Source organism: Ovis canadensis, chromosome 10 (genome assembly GCF_042477335.2).
Source record: "Ovis canadensis isolate MfBH-ARS-UI-01 breed Bighorn chromosome 10, ARS-UI_OviCan_v2, whole genome shotgun sequence".
Classification (NCBI taxonomy): domain Eukaryota; kingdom Metazoa; phylum Chordata; class Mammalia; order Artiodactyla; family Bovidae; genus Ovis; species Ovis canadensis.
The window spans coordinates 37,279,976-37,299,372 of NC_091254.1; the positions used below are offsets into that span (position 1 = coordinate 37,279,976).

The 19,397-nt window shown below is 43.1% G+C and overlaps 1 protein-coding gene across 2 annotated transcripts in view; it reads left to right on the forward strand.

Moving 5' to 3' along the window:
- LHFPL6 (LHFPL tetraspan subfamily member 6) overlaps positions 1 to 19,397 on the forward strand; it is a 236,031-nt gene that overhangs the window by 195,570 nt on the left and 21,064 nt on the right. For both annotated transcript variants that reach the window (XM_069601487.1, XM_069601486.1), the window contains exon 3: positions 13,598 to 13,696. In XM_069601487.1, the coding sequence (XP_069457588.1) occupies positions 13,598 to 13,696 (99 nt within the window). The remainder of the gene's footprint in view (positions 1 to 13,597; positions 13,697 to 19,397) is intronic.

A 19,397-nucleotide genomic window follows, 5' to 3' on the forward strand; every position in this document is an offset into this window, starting at 1 on the left:
ACCTGCATGACGTTGCAGGTTCCAGGGCAGGGGTGGGATGTGCTGATGGTTGCAGGTTACATTTATTTACACGTGGGTGTTTTAGTTTGTTTGGTTTTTGTTTTCATGATTAGGTCAGACTTTTCTAACAGAATCTTGTTGGAGCCTTGTTCCCGGAAAGCTTTCATGTTGCAGGATGATGATTCTGTTCACTTTTTTTTTTCCTTACTTAAAGACTATTGGGAGTGATTCATTTTGGTGGTGCTAGTGATAAAGAATTCACCTGCCAACGCAGGAGACGTGGGTTTGATCCCTGAGTCAGGAAGATCCCCTGGAGGAGAAAATGACAACCCACCCCAGTATTCTTGCCAGGAGAATCCTGTGGACAAAGGAGCTTGCTGGGCTACAGCCCATGGGGTTGCAAAGAGTCAGACACAACTGTGTCTGAGCAGCAGCATTTTGTACAAAACAGCAGTCATCCCTGAAAGAAAACATGTCTACACAGAAATTTGAGCTGCGTGGCTGGACTGGGCTGGAGATCTGTAGGTTGTCTTTCTGGGTTTGGTGAAATGGCTTAAGAAATTCTTATTGGTATTTCTGGGTCAGAAAACAGAAGCATGCCGATCCTATTTTAGGTCATAGAGTGCCTGTTTGAGAAATGTGGAAAGCTTAGAGGTATTTCTTGCTCTTGACTTGTATATAAGTTACTTCCAAATTGATGGGTCCTTAGTACCATCATCCCTTAGGGATGCAGTATTGTCTCAGTTGTGGCATTGGGTCTAACTTTGTAATTACCTTGTAGTCTGTTCAGACCACTGGGCCAAGGGAAAAAAGAGGGCAGAGCACAAATAATTGAAAAAAAAATTCATTCATATGTCCTGATGCTGGAAATCTGTGACAAACATCTCCCTCATCCCCTCCTTCCCCCTTAGAAAAGATGGCTTGGTGGATCAACAGAGGAATGGAAAAGATAGGTGATAGAGCACATTTTAAAAACCTGTTAATCATAAAACCACTGAGTGACTGAACTGAACTGAATCCTAAAGCCTAGACAGTGGGTATCCGGGTGTTCACCATACAGTTCTTCCAACTTTGCTGTAAGTTTGCAATTTTTCATAACAGAATATTGGAGAGAACAAAGAGGAAATGGGATAATTCTTCACTGTAGAGCTGTGGTCTTAGTTTCAGAAAATATATTGATTCAGAAGATGTAAATAAGCAATAAGGCTTTCCTTAAGCAGTTTCTATTTTTTGGTTTGTTTAAACTGGCTGTTACCTGGAGCTGCTACTGAAGAATCCAAAATCGGCAGGTATAGTAACTCCCGTGATACAATATTAGTATTAATACTGATGACCAAGCCTTTGTCTCATGCCAAGCCCCAACTAGGCATCTTTATTAAGTCTTTTATTTATTTCTAATAACAGTACTAAAGATGTGGGTACCATTGCATCTATTTTATAGATGAAAATCTGGGCTTAGGGAAGTCAAAAGCATGCTGTTCAAGGTCACACATCCGGTGAGGTGGTGTCAGGATTCAGACCTGATGAGGTCAACCTCAAGGCCAGCACTATTCCCCCTGGATCCTCGCTGCTCAAAGTGTGATGCACTCAGCAGCCCCTCATCTCACCGGGAACCCCTTCAAAATGCAGGCGATTCAGCCCTGCCCCCAACCTGCAGAGCTAGAATCTGCATTTGAACAAGCCCTCCAGCTGTTTTGTATGCGTGTCAGGCTGAGAAGCTTTGTCCCCAGCCACCCTCCTCTGGAAATGTGGGACTGTGTCTTTATTTTCCCTCTGCTGTTAACACAGGACACCTTTGAAAAACAGTGAAAGTGTTCATTGCTCAGTCATGTCCGACTCTTTGCGACCCCATGAACTGTAACCCACCAGGATCCTCTGTCCATGGGATTCTCCAGGCAAGAATACTGGAGTGAGTAGCCATTCCCTTCTCCAGGGGATCTTCCTGACCCAGGGATCAAACCGCAGTCTCCTGCATTGCAGGCAGATTCTTCACCATCTAAGCCACGGGAGAAGCCCGCAGGACACCTTAGGGTCAGTGAAAATTAGAATTTCTTTTGCTTCAGAACTGACGCTGCAGCACTGAGCCTGGCCAGCTCTGTTCTTAGGAGCCTCAGAGAGAAGGTAGTGAACCAAAGCATAGAATAGGCATCTAGAACCCCGAGTTTATCCCAGCTCTGCCCCTCATTATCCCCTGGGTGACCCTCAGATCTCCACTCTTGTCTGTGATTCCATCCCAACCAAAGGGGGACATCAGTTCTGGATATGCCTGCCTCGCAGAAAGGTCACAGTGCCTTTAGAAGTAAAAAGAAATAGAACCAGAACAGATGAACGTGTTTTTATCCTTATAGTCGTGTATGGGTCCTTTGGCTGAGGGCCATCAGCCTTGTAGCTGTTTCATTCTTGCTAACTGAGGTTTGCATGGCTGATATGACTGTTGGGTCAAGTGTTCACGAGTTACGGTTCCAGGAATATCCTTACTGGAACCCTCTCTGTGTTCCATCTAAGAAGAGGGCCTTCTCTGAGACAAGTACAAACACACATTGGCTCAAACAGAGTCCACCACCCTCCCCTACATCAGTGCAAAGTTCAAAGCTTAGCAGTAGAGACCAGTCACTGATCACTTATTGGGAGTATCGTACCCATCTCTTTACATACACTATATTTCACCCTGAGAAGGAGGCATCCCCATTTTACAGATTGGCCTGAAAGTGAGTCCCTGGTTGTTTGTTGTTGCTCAGTTACTAAGTCGTGTCTGACTCTTTTGCGACCCCATGGTCTGTTACCCTAGGGGCTCCTCTGTCCATGAAATTCTCCAGGCAAGAATACCGGCGTGGGTTGCCATTTGCTTTTCCAGGGGATCTTCCCAACCCAGAGATCAAACCCTCATCTCCTGCATTGCAGGCATATTCTTTACCTCTGAGCCATCAGGGAAGCCAGCTCTTAAATAGGAGGGTTAGAAAAATGTTGCTTTTAATCAGATGTAATTTACCAGAAAACAATCACATAGAAATTACAAAATCTCAAAGTTGCACTGTTTGAAACAACTTTAATTTTTCTACCAGTGATTGCCTAGGACTCTAGAAAAAGCAAAGATGACAGGTCACTAGTGGCTGAAAGCAGCTTCTGATTTTTCACCCTGAGCTAAAGAGCAGGTACTCTGGTGCCCCTCACTGTGTATGTCTTTGCTGTTTTCTGCCCCATGAACTGGAAAAGAAGATGAAATGAGAATCAAGGAGCCATTTTGGAAAATATTTTAAGAGCATCTAAAGTATGTTCTCTTCTGCAGGGTGTTTTCAGTGTGAAAAAATAGTCTTATTGTGATTTGTGAAAGTATCTTTGATAGAGCAGAAGTGGTCTTGTTTCTATATTATGCTTTAGTCTTAGGAGGAGATATGCTTTTCTTGGCTAAACCTCTGATGATGAAGAATGCATTTCTTATCTCTATGTTTCGATGTCCTCTTTATGGATGGAGTTCTTGGTGTGCTGGAACTCACATCCTGGTTCTCCCTCATTGGCACTCAGGGAAGGGGGGATCCATTTGTAGGGTTCCCAGGAGCCCATTCCTTCTCTTTGGTAACAGGCAACAGCAGAGTTGTTCCCTGTAGAGAATCAATCAGAGAGAAATGGTGACTTGAAATCTCTCTTCTGCCCCATCCCTGAAGTGAAGTGAAGAAGTGAAGTGAAGTCACTCAGTCGTGTCCAACTCTTTGCGACCCCATGGGCTGTAGCCTACTAGGCTCCTCTGTCCATGGGATTTTCCAGGCAATAGTCCTGGAGTGGATTGCCATTTCCTTCTCCAGGGGATCTTCCCAATCCAGGGATCGAACCCGGGTCTCCCGCATTGTAGACAGACGCTTTACCATCTGAGCCACCACATCCCTACTTCTCCGTTTATACACAGGGTTCCTCAATACACATGTGAATATGGGAGGTCAGGTCAGAGTTGGGACCATGAACACTTAGGGATTTGGGCATCAATAGAAGGTAGAGGTTAGGAGAACTGGCTCAGATTGGCCTGAAAGTAAGTCCCTGAATCTACCAGGAAATACACGTACCAGTATTTACTGGTAGATGAGAAGAAACCTACCTCTCCAAGTTTCAATTTCCTCGTCTGCTAACTAAAGGCTATTATCTATTAGACAAGTATTACATGGGCTTCCCTGGCTTAGCAGTAAGAATCTGCCTGCAACGCAGAAGACACAGGTTTGACCCTTGGGTCAGAAAGATCCCCTGAAGAAGAACCCACTCCAGTATTCTTGCCTAGGAAATCCTGTGGACAGAGGAGCCTGGCAGGCTACAGTCCACGGAGACACGAAAGAGTCGGACATAACTTAGCAACTGAACAGCAATAACAACAAAATGGCTTGCAAAAACCTAACTGAGTCTATTTCTTCTAGAATACTTCAGTAGTTTTCTCCTTATTGTGCGTTCAGAGTCCAAAGAGTTATAATACTGACCTTTGCCCTCATTCTCTCCCCACTACTGGATTTATTTTGTTGTTACATTGTGTAAAGGGCTGGTTATCAAGGACCGAAAATGGACGAATATGGTGGACATAAAAAGCACATGAAGACTTAGAGATGGAAAGTGCCAACCTTTTCCAAAGAAAACTCTAGATAACAGGCTACGAGACTGTGCAGCTTTCATGAGAAAAGTAGAGGAAACAATTTCCCTCGGTGCTTGCCACAGAAAGGAAGAAAAAGGACCTGGAGGACGAATAAAAGTATCTAAAAAACATAAAAGATGAATTGATGGGAAGGACTTGCGTGACCACTGCAGGGGCAATAGGTGGAAAAAGTCAGGCTGTTTAAAAAAATAATAATAAACCATGAAAAAGAATGGAGCAAATAGTCATGGAAAAAAAGTGAGATCACAGAAAAACTTTCAAGAGTGGCCTGGAAAAAAAATAAGACTTTATGCGTTGAACACGAGGACTCTATTCGTACCACCTGTGGAGAGTAATTGGCATTGGCTGACTGGAGGGGTTTGTTTTGCCTTCTTGGCAGGAGCTGAATTGTTATGTTAATATTCCGTTGGCTAAGTGTGAAGTATTGACTTTGAATAGAAAAGGGTTTGCAGAAGGGAAAATTCCCAGCCTGGGGTTTTCACTTTGACCAAAGAACTCTTCAGGAGCTTCAGACTCCCCACTCAGATTCTAAAAAATAATTAGTATCATGACAGGCATCTCCAGCATGGTGCGAAAATGAATACCGTTTCCACTAGGACCTTCTCCCCAAGGTGGTTTACAGGCAGAGTGTATCCTAAGATTTAGACCGATGAACCCATCTGGGGCCAAGGGCAGACCCCTTGGATCGTACAGCATCACAGCACAGCTCCCAGCATCCACCTTTCTGCGTTTACCTGGACTCTCCCTTCTCCATTAATACTGGCTTCTCCTTAGAGGTCTCTGTGCTGACTTGGGTCTTCATATATTTTAATTATCTTGAACAGAGTGAGGCCAGAACCCTAGGGTTGTTGTTCAGTTACTAAGTCATGTCCAACTCTTTGTGACCCCATGAATTGCATGCAGCCTGCCAGGCTTCCTTGTCCTTCACTATGTCTTGGAGTTTGCTCAAATTCATGTCCATTGAGTCAGTGATGCTATCTAACCATCTCATCCTCTGTTGCCCCCTTCTCTTCCTGCCTTCCGTCTTTCCCAGCGTCAGGGTCTTTTCCAGTGAGTCAGCTCTTCCCATCAGGTTGCCAAAGTATTGGAGCTTCAGCTTCAGCATCAGTCCTTCCAATGAATAATCAGGGTTAATTTCCTTTAGGATTGACTGGTTTGATATCCTTGTTGTCCAAGGGACTCTCAAGAGTCTTCTCCAACACCACAGTTTGAAAGCATCAATTCTTTGGAGCTCAGCCTTCTTTATGGGTACTCGAGTTAAAATGGCCTAATAGTTAATGCATGATTCAAATGTGTCTGTGTGTTTTTTTAATTTAAGAACTATTGAGTCATTTGTTTGGATTTTTTTTTTTTTCCTTTTTAGGAAGCAGTGTCTCTCTGAATTCCCAGGACCACCTACAGAATGACTTTTGTCAAGGTCTGTGCTGTCCTGATGTCTAATTCCAGCTAGGTGCTGGTGAAATCTAAAAGTTTGAACTAATTTACACTAATTTGGGATTGACTCATGACCCCTTAAAAGTTGCAGTCTTTAGGACTGCAAAAATAGATTTCTTCTTTAATTGCAAATGAGCCTATAGTGGCAAATGACCTCACACCTCTTCCACCCACCCGCCTCTGTTACCACCTTCCTCAGGTTGATGCCTCAGTTCACAGCATCTCTCCTCACTTCCACTCCTCCTTGCACAGGTTTTTCAAAAAGTGTGACTTTTTTTCTTTCATGGCAGTGAAACAAGAATTCCGTTGAAATACCACATAATTAAACCCCATGAGTTAACCACAAGGTTTATAAATCTAATAAAGAAAATCCATGTAAATAATATAAAAGTTTGTGAGCCAGAGATTTTAATTGAACCATTTACTCCCCAGGAGCAAATTAGTCAGCCAGAGCTATAAAAACTCATTAGATCACTAAAATTTCATTCGGGCAACCACTTTACATTCCAGAATTTTTTCTGGGCCTCATTTCAGCATACAGTATCATATCTAAGTAGTATCTAATTCAAGAATTTTCAAACTATGTTTCCAGCAAATGTTGATATCCACAACATGGTCTAAGATTTAACACTGCTAAAAACTGAACAATGACAGATTTCTTCCATAAAAAAGATGTCCTTATATGTAATTGTTTCCAACTTTACCATGTCAATACTTCAGTATAGATGATAAATTCTAGTTGACTCCAATGTAAGGGCCCTTAGTTAACATTTAAAGTGTCCTCTTTGGGAATCCACACTCAAGAAGTTCATTAGCAGAAGTTCCCTAAGAGAGACCACACCACAGAGGTAATTAATACAAAGCCTTTTAATATCACTGTACTTACCCCAAGGAAATGACAACCCACTCAAGTATTCTTGCCTGGGAAATTCCATAAACAGAGGAGCCTGGCAGGCTATAGTCCATGGGGTTGCAAGTAGTTGGACACAACTGAGGGTGCACACACCACACTTACCCCAAGGTTTAATAATTAGCATAGGTTGTATCAGAGCTCATTCTTAATTGAGAAAAAGGATGATGTTTAAGTAATGGACAGATAGAAAGTACATATGAGCCCCTCTGCACTCCCACAAGTAGAAAGTGAAAAGTGAAAGTGAAGTCGTTCAGTCGTGTCTGACTCTTTGCAACCCTATGGACGGTAGCCTACCACGCTCCTCTGTCCATGGGATTTTCCAGGCAAGAGTACTGGAGTGGGTTGCCGTTTCCTTCTCCAGAGGATCTTCCCGACCCAGGGATTGAACCTGGGTATCCCGTATTGTAGTCAGGTGCATTACTGTCTGAGCCACCAGGGAAGTCCCCACAAGTAGTTCAGTTCAGTTCAGTCACTCAGTTGTGTCCAACTCTTTGTGATTCCATGAATGCAGCACACCAGGCCTCCCTGTCCATTGCCAACTCCCGGAGTTCACTCAGACTCGCGTCCATCGAGTCAGTGATGCCATCCAGCCATCTCATCCTCTGTCATCCCCTTCTCCTCCTGCCCCCAATCGCTCCCAGCATCAGAGTCTTTTCCAATGAGTCAACTCTTTGCATGAAGTGGCCAAAGTACTGGAGTTTCAGCTTTAGCATCATTCCTTCCAAAGAACACCCAGGGCTGATCTCCTTTAGAATGGACTGGTTGGATCTCCTTGCAGTCCAAGGGACTCTCAAAAGTTCTCCAACACCACACTTCAAAAGCATCAATTCTTCGGTGCTCAGCCTTCTTCACAGTCCAACTCTCACATCCATACATGACCACAGGGAAAACCATAGCCTTGACTAGACAGACCTCAGTCAGCAAAGTAATGTCTCTGCTTTTGAATATGCTGTCTAGGTTGGTCATAACTTTTCTTCCAAGGAGTAAGCGTCTTTTAATTTCATGGCTGCATTCACCATCTGCAGTGATTTGGGAGCTCAAAAAAATAAAGTCTGACACTGTTTCCACTGTTTCCACTGTTTCCCCATCTATTTGCCATGAAGTGATGGGACCAGATGCCATGATCTTTGTTTTCTGAATGTTGAGCTTTAAGCCAACTTTTTCACTCTCCTCTTTCACTTTCATCAAGAGGCTTTTTAGTTCCTCTTCACTTTCTTCCATAAGGGTGGTGTCATCTGCATATCTGAGGTTATTGATATTTCTCCCAGCAATCTTGATTCCAGCTTGTGTTTCTTCCAGTCCAGCGTTTCTCATGATGTACTCTGCATATAAGTTAAGTAAGCAGGGTGACAATATACAGCCTTGACATACTCCTTTTCCTATTTGGAACCAGTCTGTTGTTCCATGTCCAGTTCTAACTGTTGCTTCCTGACCTGCACACAGATTTCTCAAGAAGGAGGTTAGGTGGTCGGGTATTCCCATCTCTCTCAGAATTTTCCACAGTTTATTATGATCAGTCAAAGGCTTTGGCATAGCCAATAAAGCAGAAATAGATGTTTTTCTGGAACTCTCTTGCTTTTTCCATGATCCAGCGGATGTTGGCAATTTGATCTCTGGTTCCTCCGCCTTTTCTAAAACCAGCTTGAACATCAGGAAGTTCACAGTTCACGTATTGCTGAAGCCTGCCTTGGAGAATTTTGAGCATTACTTTACTAGCATGTGAGATGAGTGCAATTGTGTGGTAGTTGGAGCATTCTTTGGGATTGGAATGAAAACTCCACAAGTAGGGTATGTATCAATACCACCCAGGGAATGGCCAGTGAAAGAAACCACTCTAGGTGTTTCAGGCAGGAGGGGATGTAACCCAGGGATTTGAAGTTTCACAGACCTGTTAGATCTGGGGAAATGAAGGTCAGAGAAACTCCTTTGTAGAATTCAGGAGTTGAGGAAGTGCATGGATCAAACATCAGGGCAGCTTATGATCTGCCATTAGTGAGTGAGGTTGAGAGGAATGCCAGGAAGCCAGTCCCCATATCTCACATATAGACAGCAGAAAGGCACGTCCCTGGCTGCAGCTGCCAATGGGAAACGTGGTTTATCTCTCCCTTTTACCTTCTCACTGACTATAAGCCAGAGATTCTGCTAGCAGGACAGTTTTTTGATTTGTTTGTTTGGTTGGTTCATTGGTTGGTTGCACTAAGTCTTCTTTGCTGTGTGGACTTTCTCTACTGTGGTGAGCAGGGGCTATTCTTTGTTGCGGTGCATGACCTTCTCATTGCGGCGACTTCTCTTGTTGCAGAGCACAGGCCCTAGAGCTCAGGCTTAGTAGTTGTGCCATCCAGGCTTAGTTGCTCTGTGCTCTGTGGAATCTTCCTGGATCAAAAATTGATCCTGTGTCTCCTGCATTGACAAGTGGATTCTTTACCACTAGATCACCAGGGAAGTCTGCAGGTGAGTTTTTGAAATGTAGTTTCCTGGCTTCTAGCCCCACCTAAAAAAGGAGAATCTTAAAAAGTAAAGATGATTTTGCTTATTCACAAGCATTATCAGGCACAGAGTGTAAGAATCTGGCCAGCCCAGTGATGGAGAGGAAGGAATTTTCCTTTACCCTTCTAGATACTTTTGGCTGGTCTAAGAATTAAATTGGCTTGACATGAGACAGATTAAGAGAAGAAAAACAAACGTTTAACAACATGTATACATGAGAGGGACTCAGGAAAAAATGAGTAATTCCCTGAAATGGCAAAAGCATCACTCACTTTAAATATCATTCTCAGCTAAGACAAAGAGAACACTGGGGGTTAGTCATTTGGGACTTCAGAGGGGAGGAAGGCGATTGACATGGAGATGGAAAAGCAAAGGTTTGGTAAATGTTTACTGGGCCAGGCAGAAACAGTGGGACATAGAGTGGACACTGATCTTTAGGCCCTGTCTAGAGTTTCCCCACCCCACCTGCCTATATTACTAGCAGGTATCACTGGTGATATCTCTGCTCCAAAAAGGCCCTCTGTCTGTATCTGTTTAGGCATTTGTTTTCAGCTCAAAATAAATCTGTGATTATGAAAATGGTCTGTATTTTACACTGTCCAATATGGAAGCCTCTCGCACCAAGTGACTAGGGCAATTGAATTTTATTTTTATTTAATTTAATTTTTTTATTTTAAAATTTATTTATTTACTTTGGCTGTGCTGGGTATTTCTTGCTGCGTGGGCTTTTGTCTAGCTAACAAGAGTGGGGGCTACTCTCTAGTCGTGGTGAATGGGCTTCTCACTGCAATGGCTTCTCTTGTTTCAGAGCACGGCTTTAGGACATGCAGGCTTCAGTGGTTTCGGCACGTGGTGGACTCAGTAGCTGTGGGCTTAGTTGCCCGCCGCCCCCTGGCGTGTGGAATCTTCCTGGACCAGGGATGGAAGCTGTGTCCCCTGTACTGGCAGGCAGATTCTTAACCACTGGACCATCAGGGAAGTCCAACTTTTATTTAATTTTAATTAACTTAAATTTAAACTTCACTAGCTACAAGTAGCTCATGGCTACAGGATAGGGCAGTACAGGTCTAGCACTCTTGACCCCTGTGCCGTCTCCCATTCCATTTAGTGGAAGATACTGTCTGATTTGACAAAAGATGTCCCTGATCCTGCTATCTGAATATTTGTTGTATTTACTATGTGTTGAAGGTACTTGTTAGAGTGATTCTCTGATGGAATTGGAGGGAGGGTTTCACTGCATTTAGAGAATTGGTCATCTGATTGTTCTTTGTCCCAGCCTGCTAATAAACAACCGTTGTAGAGTTCGCTGAATTTGGTCTGAGACTTGCTTCTACCTTAATGGACTATGGTAGCAGGGTGTCTGGAGGCCAGATATCCCCCTACAGAACCTAGTCATTGCAATGACTACTTAGCCTACTGAGTTTGCAGCTTGCACTTTTTTTTCCAGAAATGTTTCCCAAATCTTCAGACTCTGCAGTATCTTTTCTGTCAGCAAACATTAGCAGATAACAAAACAAAGGCTCCATAAATATTAAGAGTAAAATCCAGATAAGCTCGTTGCCCTCCACAGAATCATTTTTTAATGTGAGCATATGCTCATGGTATTTTATTTTTAAAAAATTCTTACACCTAACACAGATTTCTTATGTACAAAATTGTTTCCAATTTGTATGGTTGAATCTACATTTTGTAGTTTTACAAAGACAGCCCAATATTCTACAAAAGAATTCTGACTGCCGTGTGTTGTCCTATTTAGGGAATGATAGTCCTTCCATATATAGGCACTGAGAAAGCTTCCCTCGATTTAGTCTCCCAAATTATGGGATCGTTATATTGTATGGAAACGGCTTGTTTCATGAACACCTGACCGATATTTTTCTGCCATACTGAAAGAACATTAGCAAATGAGACTGTTTATTTGTTTGCCTATCAGATTAAGGGAACACTCATCATTTAAATGTTATTGTTCTTTGCTTTTCTTACTCTTGAACATTTTCTATCCGACTGCATTTTTGCGTATGTCATCATTTAAAAATTATTCACCCAGATTTCAGAAAGTGACGGTACTTATTAAGAACTGACTCTCATGGAAATGATGCCACATTATTTATTCAACACTCAGGGAATTCAGTGTACACAAACTTTGGCCTCCTCATTAATTCTCTGTTTACCTGATGGCAGATAATGCTAGCTTGGAGTTGTCTACAGAATACTGTAAAATTTATCCTAAGGCAAAAAGCCTAAGGAAACCGGCCACTGAGGGATTTGCTGAGTCAGTAAACCTTGTATTGTTGCTTGCTGAATTATTCTTCAGCCTCAGCACCATTCATATCTATACCGTTGCATACAGGTCCTGGAGTGTGTGATTTGCAGCTACAGTGATTCTTTGCAGGCATTTGCTAGGATCACGGCCCTTCTATTAGATGCTCATCTGACTATGGTCCAAGGGCCAGGCCAGAAGGAGGGCCAGCAAGGTGGGAAATGTGTATACGTTTCGGGGGGGTATCTCTCCAGAGAGTTTGGCATGGAGTTTGGGGGAGGTGGGTAGAAAGTAGCTCCTCCTTAGATGTCTGTGAGGAAACAGATGGTTTGCCTGGTTACAACTACGCAAGTCACCTACCAAGGGTAGAGGAGAAGCAGAAGGGGGACAGGAAGAGACTCAATCCACAAATACTGAAGGTTCCTTGAGATGCCCTGGGGGACCCCGGCATTCTGGCTATGCATTAGCACATTAACTGTTTTCTTATTTAGGAGCTTCCCTCATTTAGTGTCTTTTTACCCACAGTCCTGCAGACAGTCAGACTGTGTGTACAGATGATGTTTATTTATTTGGCCGCATTAGGTCTTAGTTGTAGTATGGGGGGATGTTCGTTGTGGCACACAGACTCTCTAGTTGCAATGCGCAAGCTTCGTTTCTCCATGCCCTATGAGATTTTAGTTCCCCAGCCAGGGATCAAACCCATCTCCCCTGCATTACAAGGCAGATTCTTAACCACTGGACCACCAAGGAAGTCCCACGAGTGATGTTTATACCTGTCAATGACAAAATGATACTTCCAGATTAGCCCTCTGTTTCAATTGGTCAGTGCTTCCCTGGTAGCTCAGATTGTAACGCGTCTGCCTACAATGCGGGAGACCTGGTTTCAATCCCTGGGTCAGGAAGGCCTCCTGGAGAAGGAAATGGCAACCCACTCCAGTGTTCTTGCCTGGAAAATCCCATGGACAGGGGAGCCTGGTAGGCCACAGTCCATAGTTGCAAAGACTCAGACATGACTGAGCAACTTCACTTTCACTTTCTTTCACTCAGTCTCATTCATTTTCTTGTAAGACCGTATTAGGCTTTGATGCAACACCAAAGACTCACTAATCAGTGACTCTGAATGAGTCGCTAAAGACTGGCTCAGAGTAAGCTGCCATGATAACCTGACTTATATGAAAATAAATCCATCACTTGCTTCAGTTGAATTAGCAAACCTGCTGCAAGAAGCACTGAGATCCCAATCAGCGGCCGTCTTCTTGAGTATTTCCAGGACACGTGAACACTTGATTCTCACCTTCTCAAAAGAACACTAGAGCCGTGGCCCAGTTCACGAGTTCAATCAATGTGCCTAAGTGGTGCATGAAAATCTTTATATCCTCTCTGCCCTGGGTAAAAATTGATGATGCTGAAACATTCTGTTTTGATTCTTAAATTGGAAGAAAAGATCTGATGAATGATGAAGCATAACCGATGAGGTCTTTTGCTGGCACTCGAATTACTTGTTTACATGGATTGATGGTGGAATTGGGCTGGCTTTTTACAAGAGTGGTTAAAAAGCGCTTCTGGATTGTAGTTCCTAAACAGGATTTGCGAGGCTTTTAATGCTTTAAAAGGCAGAGTTGGAAGCAGACTGAGCTGTCTATCAGGGTTGTTCTTTTTCTTCCCTCTCCTTTTAAGCAGACTTGAAGTTGTTCTTGGAGTTGTTCTTGGGGTTAAATTGACCTTAGATTGCTAAAGGGAGCTTGGTTGGTGCTTTCACAAAAGCAGACCCTATGTTCCTTTGTCATATTGCTGATATTGATCTTTTGTCCCTGGTACCTTTATCTTGGGCTCCAGAAGGACGTTGCTAAAGCCTTCTTGTCTTTTGTCTTTGCAGGCTTGTTGATCGGTGCTGGCTGCGCCCTCTACCCTCTGGGCTGGGATAGTGAGGAAGTCCGGCAGACTTGTGGCTACATTTCTGGCCAGTTCGATCTGGGTAAGTTCTCTTCATGGGTAGTACTCCTCTTAGAAGAGAATGTCTCTGATCTTCCACAGAAACAAAAGGTGGAAAAGGGACAGGAAAGAAAAACACATCCCAGGATTGGAGCCAGCAAACATGTGTATAACGCAATACACATACGTTCATTCCTCCAGGTGAAGAGCTGTTTATCATGTGGGCTTCCCTGGTGGCTTAGACAGTAAAGAATCTGGCTGCAATGCAGGAGACCCAGGTGTGATCCCTGAGTCACAAAGACCCCCTGAAGAAGGGAATGGCAACCCACTCCAGTATTCTTACCTGGAGAATCCCATGGACAGAGCAGTCTGGAAGGCTACAGTCCATGGGGTCGCAAAGAGTTAGACATGACTGAGCGACTAACAGTCACTTATAATGTACTATGGGAAGGTCTGCACTATGTGAAGACCTGTAGATACAAAGAAAAGGAATGGTCCATGCTCTGCGGGGTTTATATTCATTGATTAATTTATTCAAAATCACATATTTATGAGTCATTGCATGCACTAAAAATAACTCTGCCTGTGGAATTCACTGTCTGAGAAGACAAAACAAACATAGTGATCAAGAAAATGACTGTCAGGGCTGAGGAATCGAATAAAGCAATTTCACTCCAGGGTAAATATAACGTGAAAGAGATGGGAAGGAAGCTGAGTCTTGAACAAAGTGATGCATGTGGATTATCTAGTGATGGACAGAAGCATGATGCAGGCGAGGAGTCAAGTTAAGCACAGCACAGGGAGGGGGAGGGGAGAGGGGGGAGGAAAGCCCACCCAGGGACCATAGAGAGCCAAGGAGCAGGGAGAGGTCTGGTTAAGTAGGTCCCCATTCACACCTCGCTGAAGGACTCATGAACTTTTCTGTGTGCTGATCAGAACATTTCAGGTACGTCTCATTGTAGAGACATTCTACTTAATTCAGTTCAGTTCAGTTCAGTCACTCAGTTGTGTCCAACTCTTTGCGACCCCATGAATCGCATCATGCCAGGCCTCCTTGTCCCTCACCAACTCTCGGAGTTCACTCAAACTCATGTCCATCAAGTCGGTGATGCCATCCAGCCATCTCATCCTCGGTCGTTCCCTTCTCCTCCTGCCCCGAATCCCTCCTAGCATCAGGGTCTTTTCCAATGAGTCAGCTCTTCGCATGAGGTGGCCAAAGTATTGGAGTTTCAGCTTCAGCATCAGTCCTACCAATGAACACCCAGGACTGATCTCCTTTAGAATGGACTGATTGGATCTCCTTGCAGTCCAAGGGACTCTCAAGAGTCTTCTCCAACGCCACAGTTCAAAAGCATCAATTCTTCGGCTCTCAGCTTTCTTTATAGTCCAACTCTCACATCCATACATGACCACTGGAAAAACCATAGCCTTGACTAGAGGGACCTTTGTTGGCAAAGTAACATCTCTGCTTTTTAATATGCTATGTAGGTTGGTCATAGCAACTTATAAAAATGTTGTTCATAATACAATATGATTTGCACCATTGTAACTTGTGATGGTTAGCAAATACTTGATTGAGAAACCTACATTTACTTAACCACTTGTTGACTTCTTTCTAGGTGGATATTTTGTCTGTTTTAGTTTCTGTTAGTTTGAAACATCTTGGAAGGAGTAGTTTAATGAAGAAAAGTCTTCTCTTGACTGAATTATTTTCTTAGGGTGTTTTTCTAGAATTGGTGATAACTAGATTCACAATTATGAGTCCATAAAACACTTATTGCCAAATGATAGCCAACTTATTTTTCCCTAATATATGGATTGACAGATTTTTTTGGACAATGAGCACATAGTGAGTCACTAACTTAAACAACCTCTGCTTTTCACATTAATTTTTTCTAAGAAGAAAAATCTCAGTGGAATTAGTCTTACAGCAATATTACTATAATCCAAGTGATTGAAAACTTTTTTATGTTAGAACTTTTTTTTTCCTTAAAAAAAAAGGGGGACTTCTCTGGCAGTCCAGCAGTTAAGACTCCATGCTCTCACTGCAAGGTCTGGGGGTTCAATCCCTGGTCAGGGAACTAATATCCTGCATGTTGCTTGGTGCAAGAATTTATAGGAAAAAAATTCTGTTGGATACTAAGAAAAATGGGCAGATGTGATATCATGTAAAATGTCTGTGAATTTGAAAATGAAGCAGTTTTTGTTTGATTCAATGGATGACAAACACCTGCTTCCCTCTGGGGAATACTACTGGCTCTTTGGGTGGAGGAGATGGTGCTTGAAATACCACCCAGTTTGCATGGGTAAAAAATCAGAGATTTCTGTTTGCCCATCCTTCCCTCATTGGAGGCGACATTGTCCTGAGTCTAGAGGAGTTTGTGATGGCCATGAATGCGGAGAAGGGAAAAATGCAGGCACAAAGTTAACTGCTAGCCTTTCCTTTTTTCTTTTCCCCAAACGCAAACCGTATCCAAGGGAGATATTTCAGTACAGTGTTTAGCATCTTTCTTTCTCTAGTATTTGAGGAATTCTTCGCTGTTTCACCTGGGCCTCAACTTGGTGAGAACCCTGTCCTTGCTGGTGTCTAGCTGGTGTGTATTGTGTTATTAATTAGCAGATTGTAATGAAATGCAGATCCCATTTTGTAATTTTTGCTACCATGCCCCAGGATCTTACATCTTTACAACATTGCAGATTAAAATTCTGAATGTCGAACTTAAAGTGAAAAACAAAACACTTGACTCTTTACTGGTGATAATAATTTCTTATGTTATAAACTTCTTTGGAAGGAATGATGCTAAAGCTGAAACTCCAGTACTTTGGCCACCTCATACGAAGAGTTAACTCATTGGAAAAGACTCTGATGCTGGGAGGGATTGGGGGTAGGAGGAGAAGAGGACAGAGGATGAGATGGCTGGATGGCATCACTGACTTGATGGACGTGAGTCTGAGTGAACTCCTGGAGTTGGTGATAGACAGGGAGGCCTGGTGTGCTGCGATTCATGGGGTCGCAAGGAGTCGGATACGACTGAGCGACTGAACTGAACTGAACTGAAAGCCATTTTAGCAATCTCAAAATTACAGAATGTGTATGACTTAGGGAACTCAAACCGGGACTCTGTAACAACCTAGAGGGATGGGAAAGAGTGGGAGATGGGAAGGAGGTTTAAGAGGGAAGGGACATATGTACACCTATGGCTGATTCATGTTGATTATGGCAAAGGTGAAACCAATATCATAAAGCAATTATCCTTCAATTAAATATAAATTAAATCTTAAAAATTGGTCTTTTTATTTTTAAATTTCTTTTAGATTGGATGATGAGGAAAAAAAAAAAAAACAACAACAACTGGCATTAGCTACAGAGAAAATGAGTTCTGGGTCCCTGAAAGAAGTATTTCGGGTTTATCGAGTTTCATTTCTCCAGGTTACTATTATTTTTGCAGACTCTGTGATCTTTTCTTCCAAAAGGAAACCTGAAGACATACTATGGCATAGAGATGCCATCATACTTATTCCACCTAACTCACTCCGTTTTCTGCCTTTATGAAAGTATTCCTGTTTCCCGGAACACTGATGAGGGCTAAACTTCAGTGAGTGAGTGAAGTCACAGATTCTGGAGCACCCGTGGAGGGACCCGAGAGCTGGGTTAGGAGCCACCCCCGGCATGGGGAGCATGAACATAATCTGTCAGGATGGCTCTGATGCCCACTTTTAGTGGCTTACATACTGCTTGCCAGGGCCACAACCTGTCTCTGCTGCTTCTGCGAATCAGAGCTTGTTCCTGCTCCTCTCCATAGACAGCATGTGGAAGCGTCTTTCCTCCCAAGGGTTGGGAAGTGTGGATGTTTTTAAGGTTCACAGCCTCCTTATTGTGGAATATGGGTCAGTTTCTTGGCATGCCATGACTGAACTGTGATTACTCTCTTTCGAGCATGTCCTGAAAGAAATAATCACTTTTGTTCCCACTTTGGCAGAGTGTTTAAGGAGTGCTTTCACTCAGTTATTCAACCAAAAAATATTTATCAGATGCTTCCAATGTGCTAGGCCCTGGGCTGGGTGCTGGGCACATGGCATCAAAAAGGAATTTAAAAAGACAGTATTTACTCCCCTCGTGGATTTCCCCAGTGACTTAGCAGTGAAGAGTCGGCCTGCAATGCAGGAAACGTGGGCTCAGTCCCTGGGTTGAGAAGAATCCCTGGAGAAGGAAATGGCAACCCACTCCAGTATTCTTGCCTGGAAAATCCCATAGACAGAGGAGCCTGGCAGATAACAGTTCATTGGGTCACAGAGAGTCAGACACGACTGAGCACAATGGCATTTGTAAGTGGAAGATGAGGCTAAGAAGAGAAAAGGCATCTCAGCCTCTGGCTTTTGTCAGATTTTGGTGCCCTGTGCTCCTTCCATCATGGAGTCTATGGTTATGGCTGTGCATGCGTGCTCAGTTGCTAAGCCATATCCATCTCTTTGTGACCCCATGGACTGTAGCCTGCCAGTCTCCTCTGTCCATGGGATTTCCCAGACAAGAATACTGGAGTGGGTTGCCATTTCCTCCTCTCGGGAATGTTCTCAACCCATGAATTGAACCTGCATCCCCTGCATCGGCAGGCAGATTCTTTACCATGAGAAGCCCATGGGCAGAGGATCAGAAATGGTTTATATCTCTTGCACTGTTTCATTTCTCTTGAAAATTGATAAAGACAATCATCACGGTTGCCGCTTGTACAGCACAAACCTTTTACGACCTTCTGTCCACAACCATGGGCTCAGCAATGGTTTAAGCTATGCAATTGATGACCATGATGAGTCTCTTTATTAATTTTTAAAAGAAACAAAACATTACAAGTGATAATAATACATCGTGTTGCACAGCATCTTCATGTAATAAAAGCCCAGTAGTTGTTAGCTATTATTATTCACATTATTTGTACAGGACCATTTTTAATGAATACTTGCTGATAATCTCTATTCTTCCTTTATATTCCATAACAGCAAGTTGGGATTTACACACTAAGCATAAGGGCTTTAACATCAGGTTGTCCAATTGATTTAATTCATGCCTCAGAGATATTTTCATCCACCAAAGACTTTTTCTAATTATATCCTTATGATCAAAAGGAGTGTTTCAATTAATTTATCTTGCTAATTTGCCAAGTAAATTTGAGTAATTATTGCTTTCATTTTGCTATTTAATTTGATTAAGAAGCCATCATGTTTCCTGTTCTTGAAATTACACTCTCAGCTTCTCAAGAGTAGTACCATCAACTCAGAAAACTTGGAGCCTCGTGATTTCAGAAGAGATGGCAGTGTTTTCCAAATTTTCACTCCAGTGAAGAGATCTCTTCTGCAGTCTGAGCAATGACCATCCCACATCTCTTTGAGCTCTTTGACTCCTGACTGGTGTTTTCTCTCCTCTCAGATCGAACTGCACTTGAAAAAAAACAAAAGATTGGCATGTGTGGGGAGGTCAGCAGGCCAAAATGGGAACAAAAATAGAAAATTTCTTTTTTGAGCTGTCTCAAGCTCAGTGTTAGTGGGTACTTGTGAAGCTGAGTGACCCAGTTTTTCTGATGTGCACATAGAAGCCTCTACTTTTGCACTCAATAACAGGAGAAGCTGCTGTTGGCTTCTGTGACACTGAATAAAACAAACATCCCTTTGGCCAGAAGTGAGACGACTCCTTTGATTTATGTGGACTTTTGAGGCTGCAGACAAGGCTGAGCCTCTGCCCAGGGACTGCA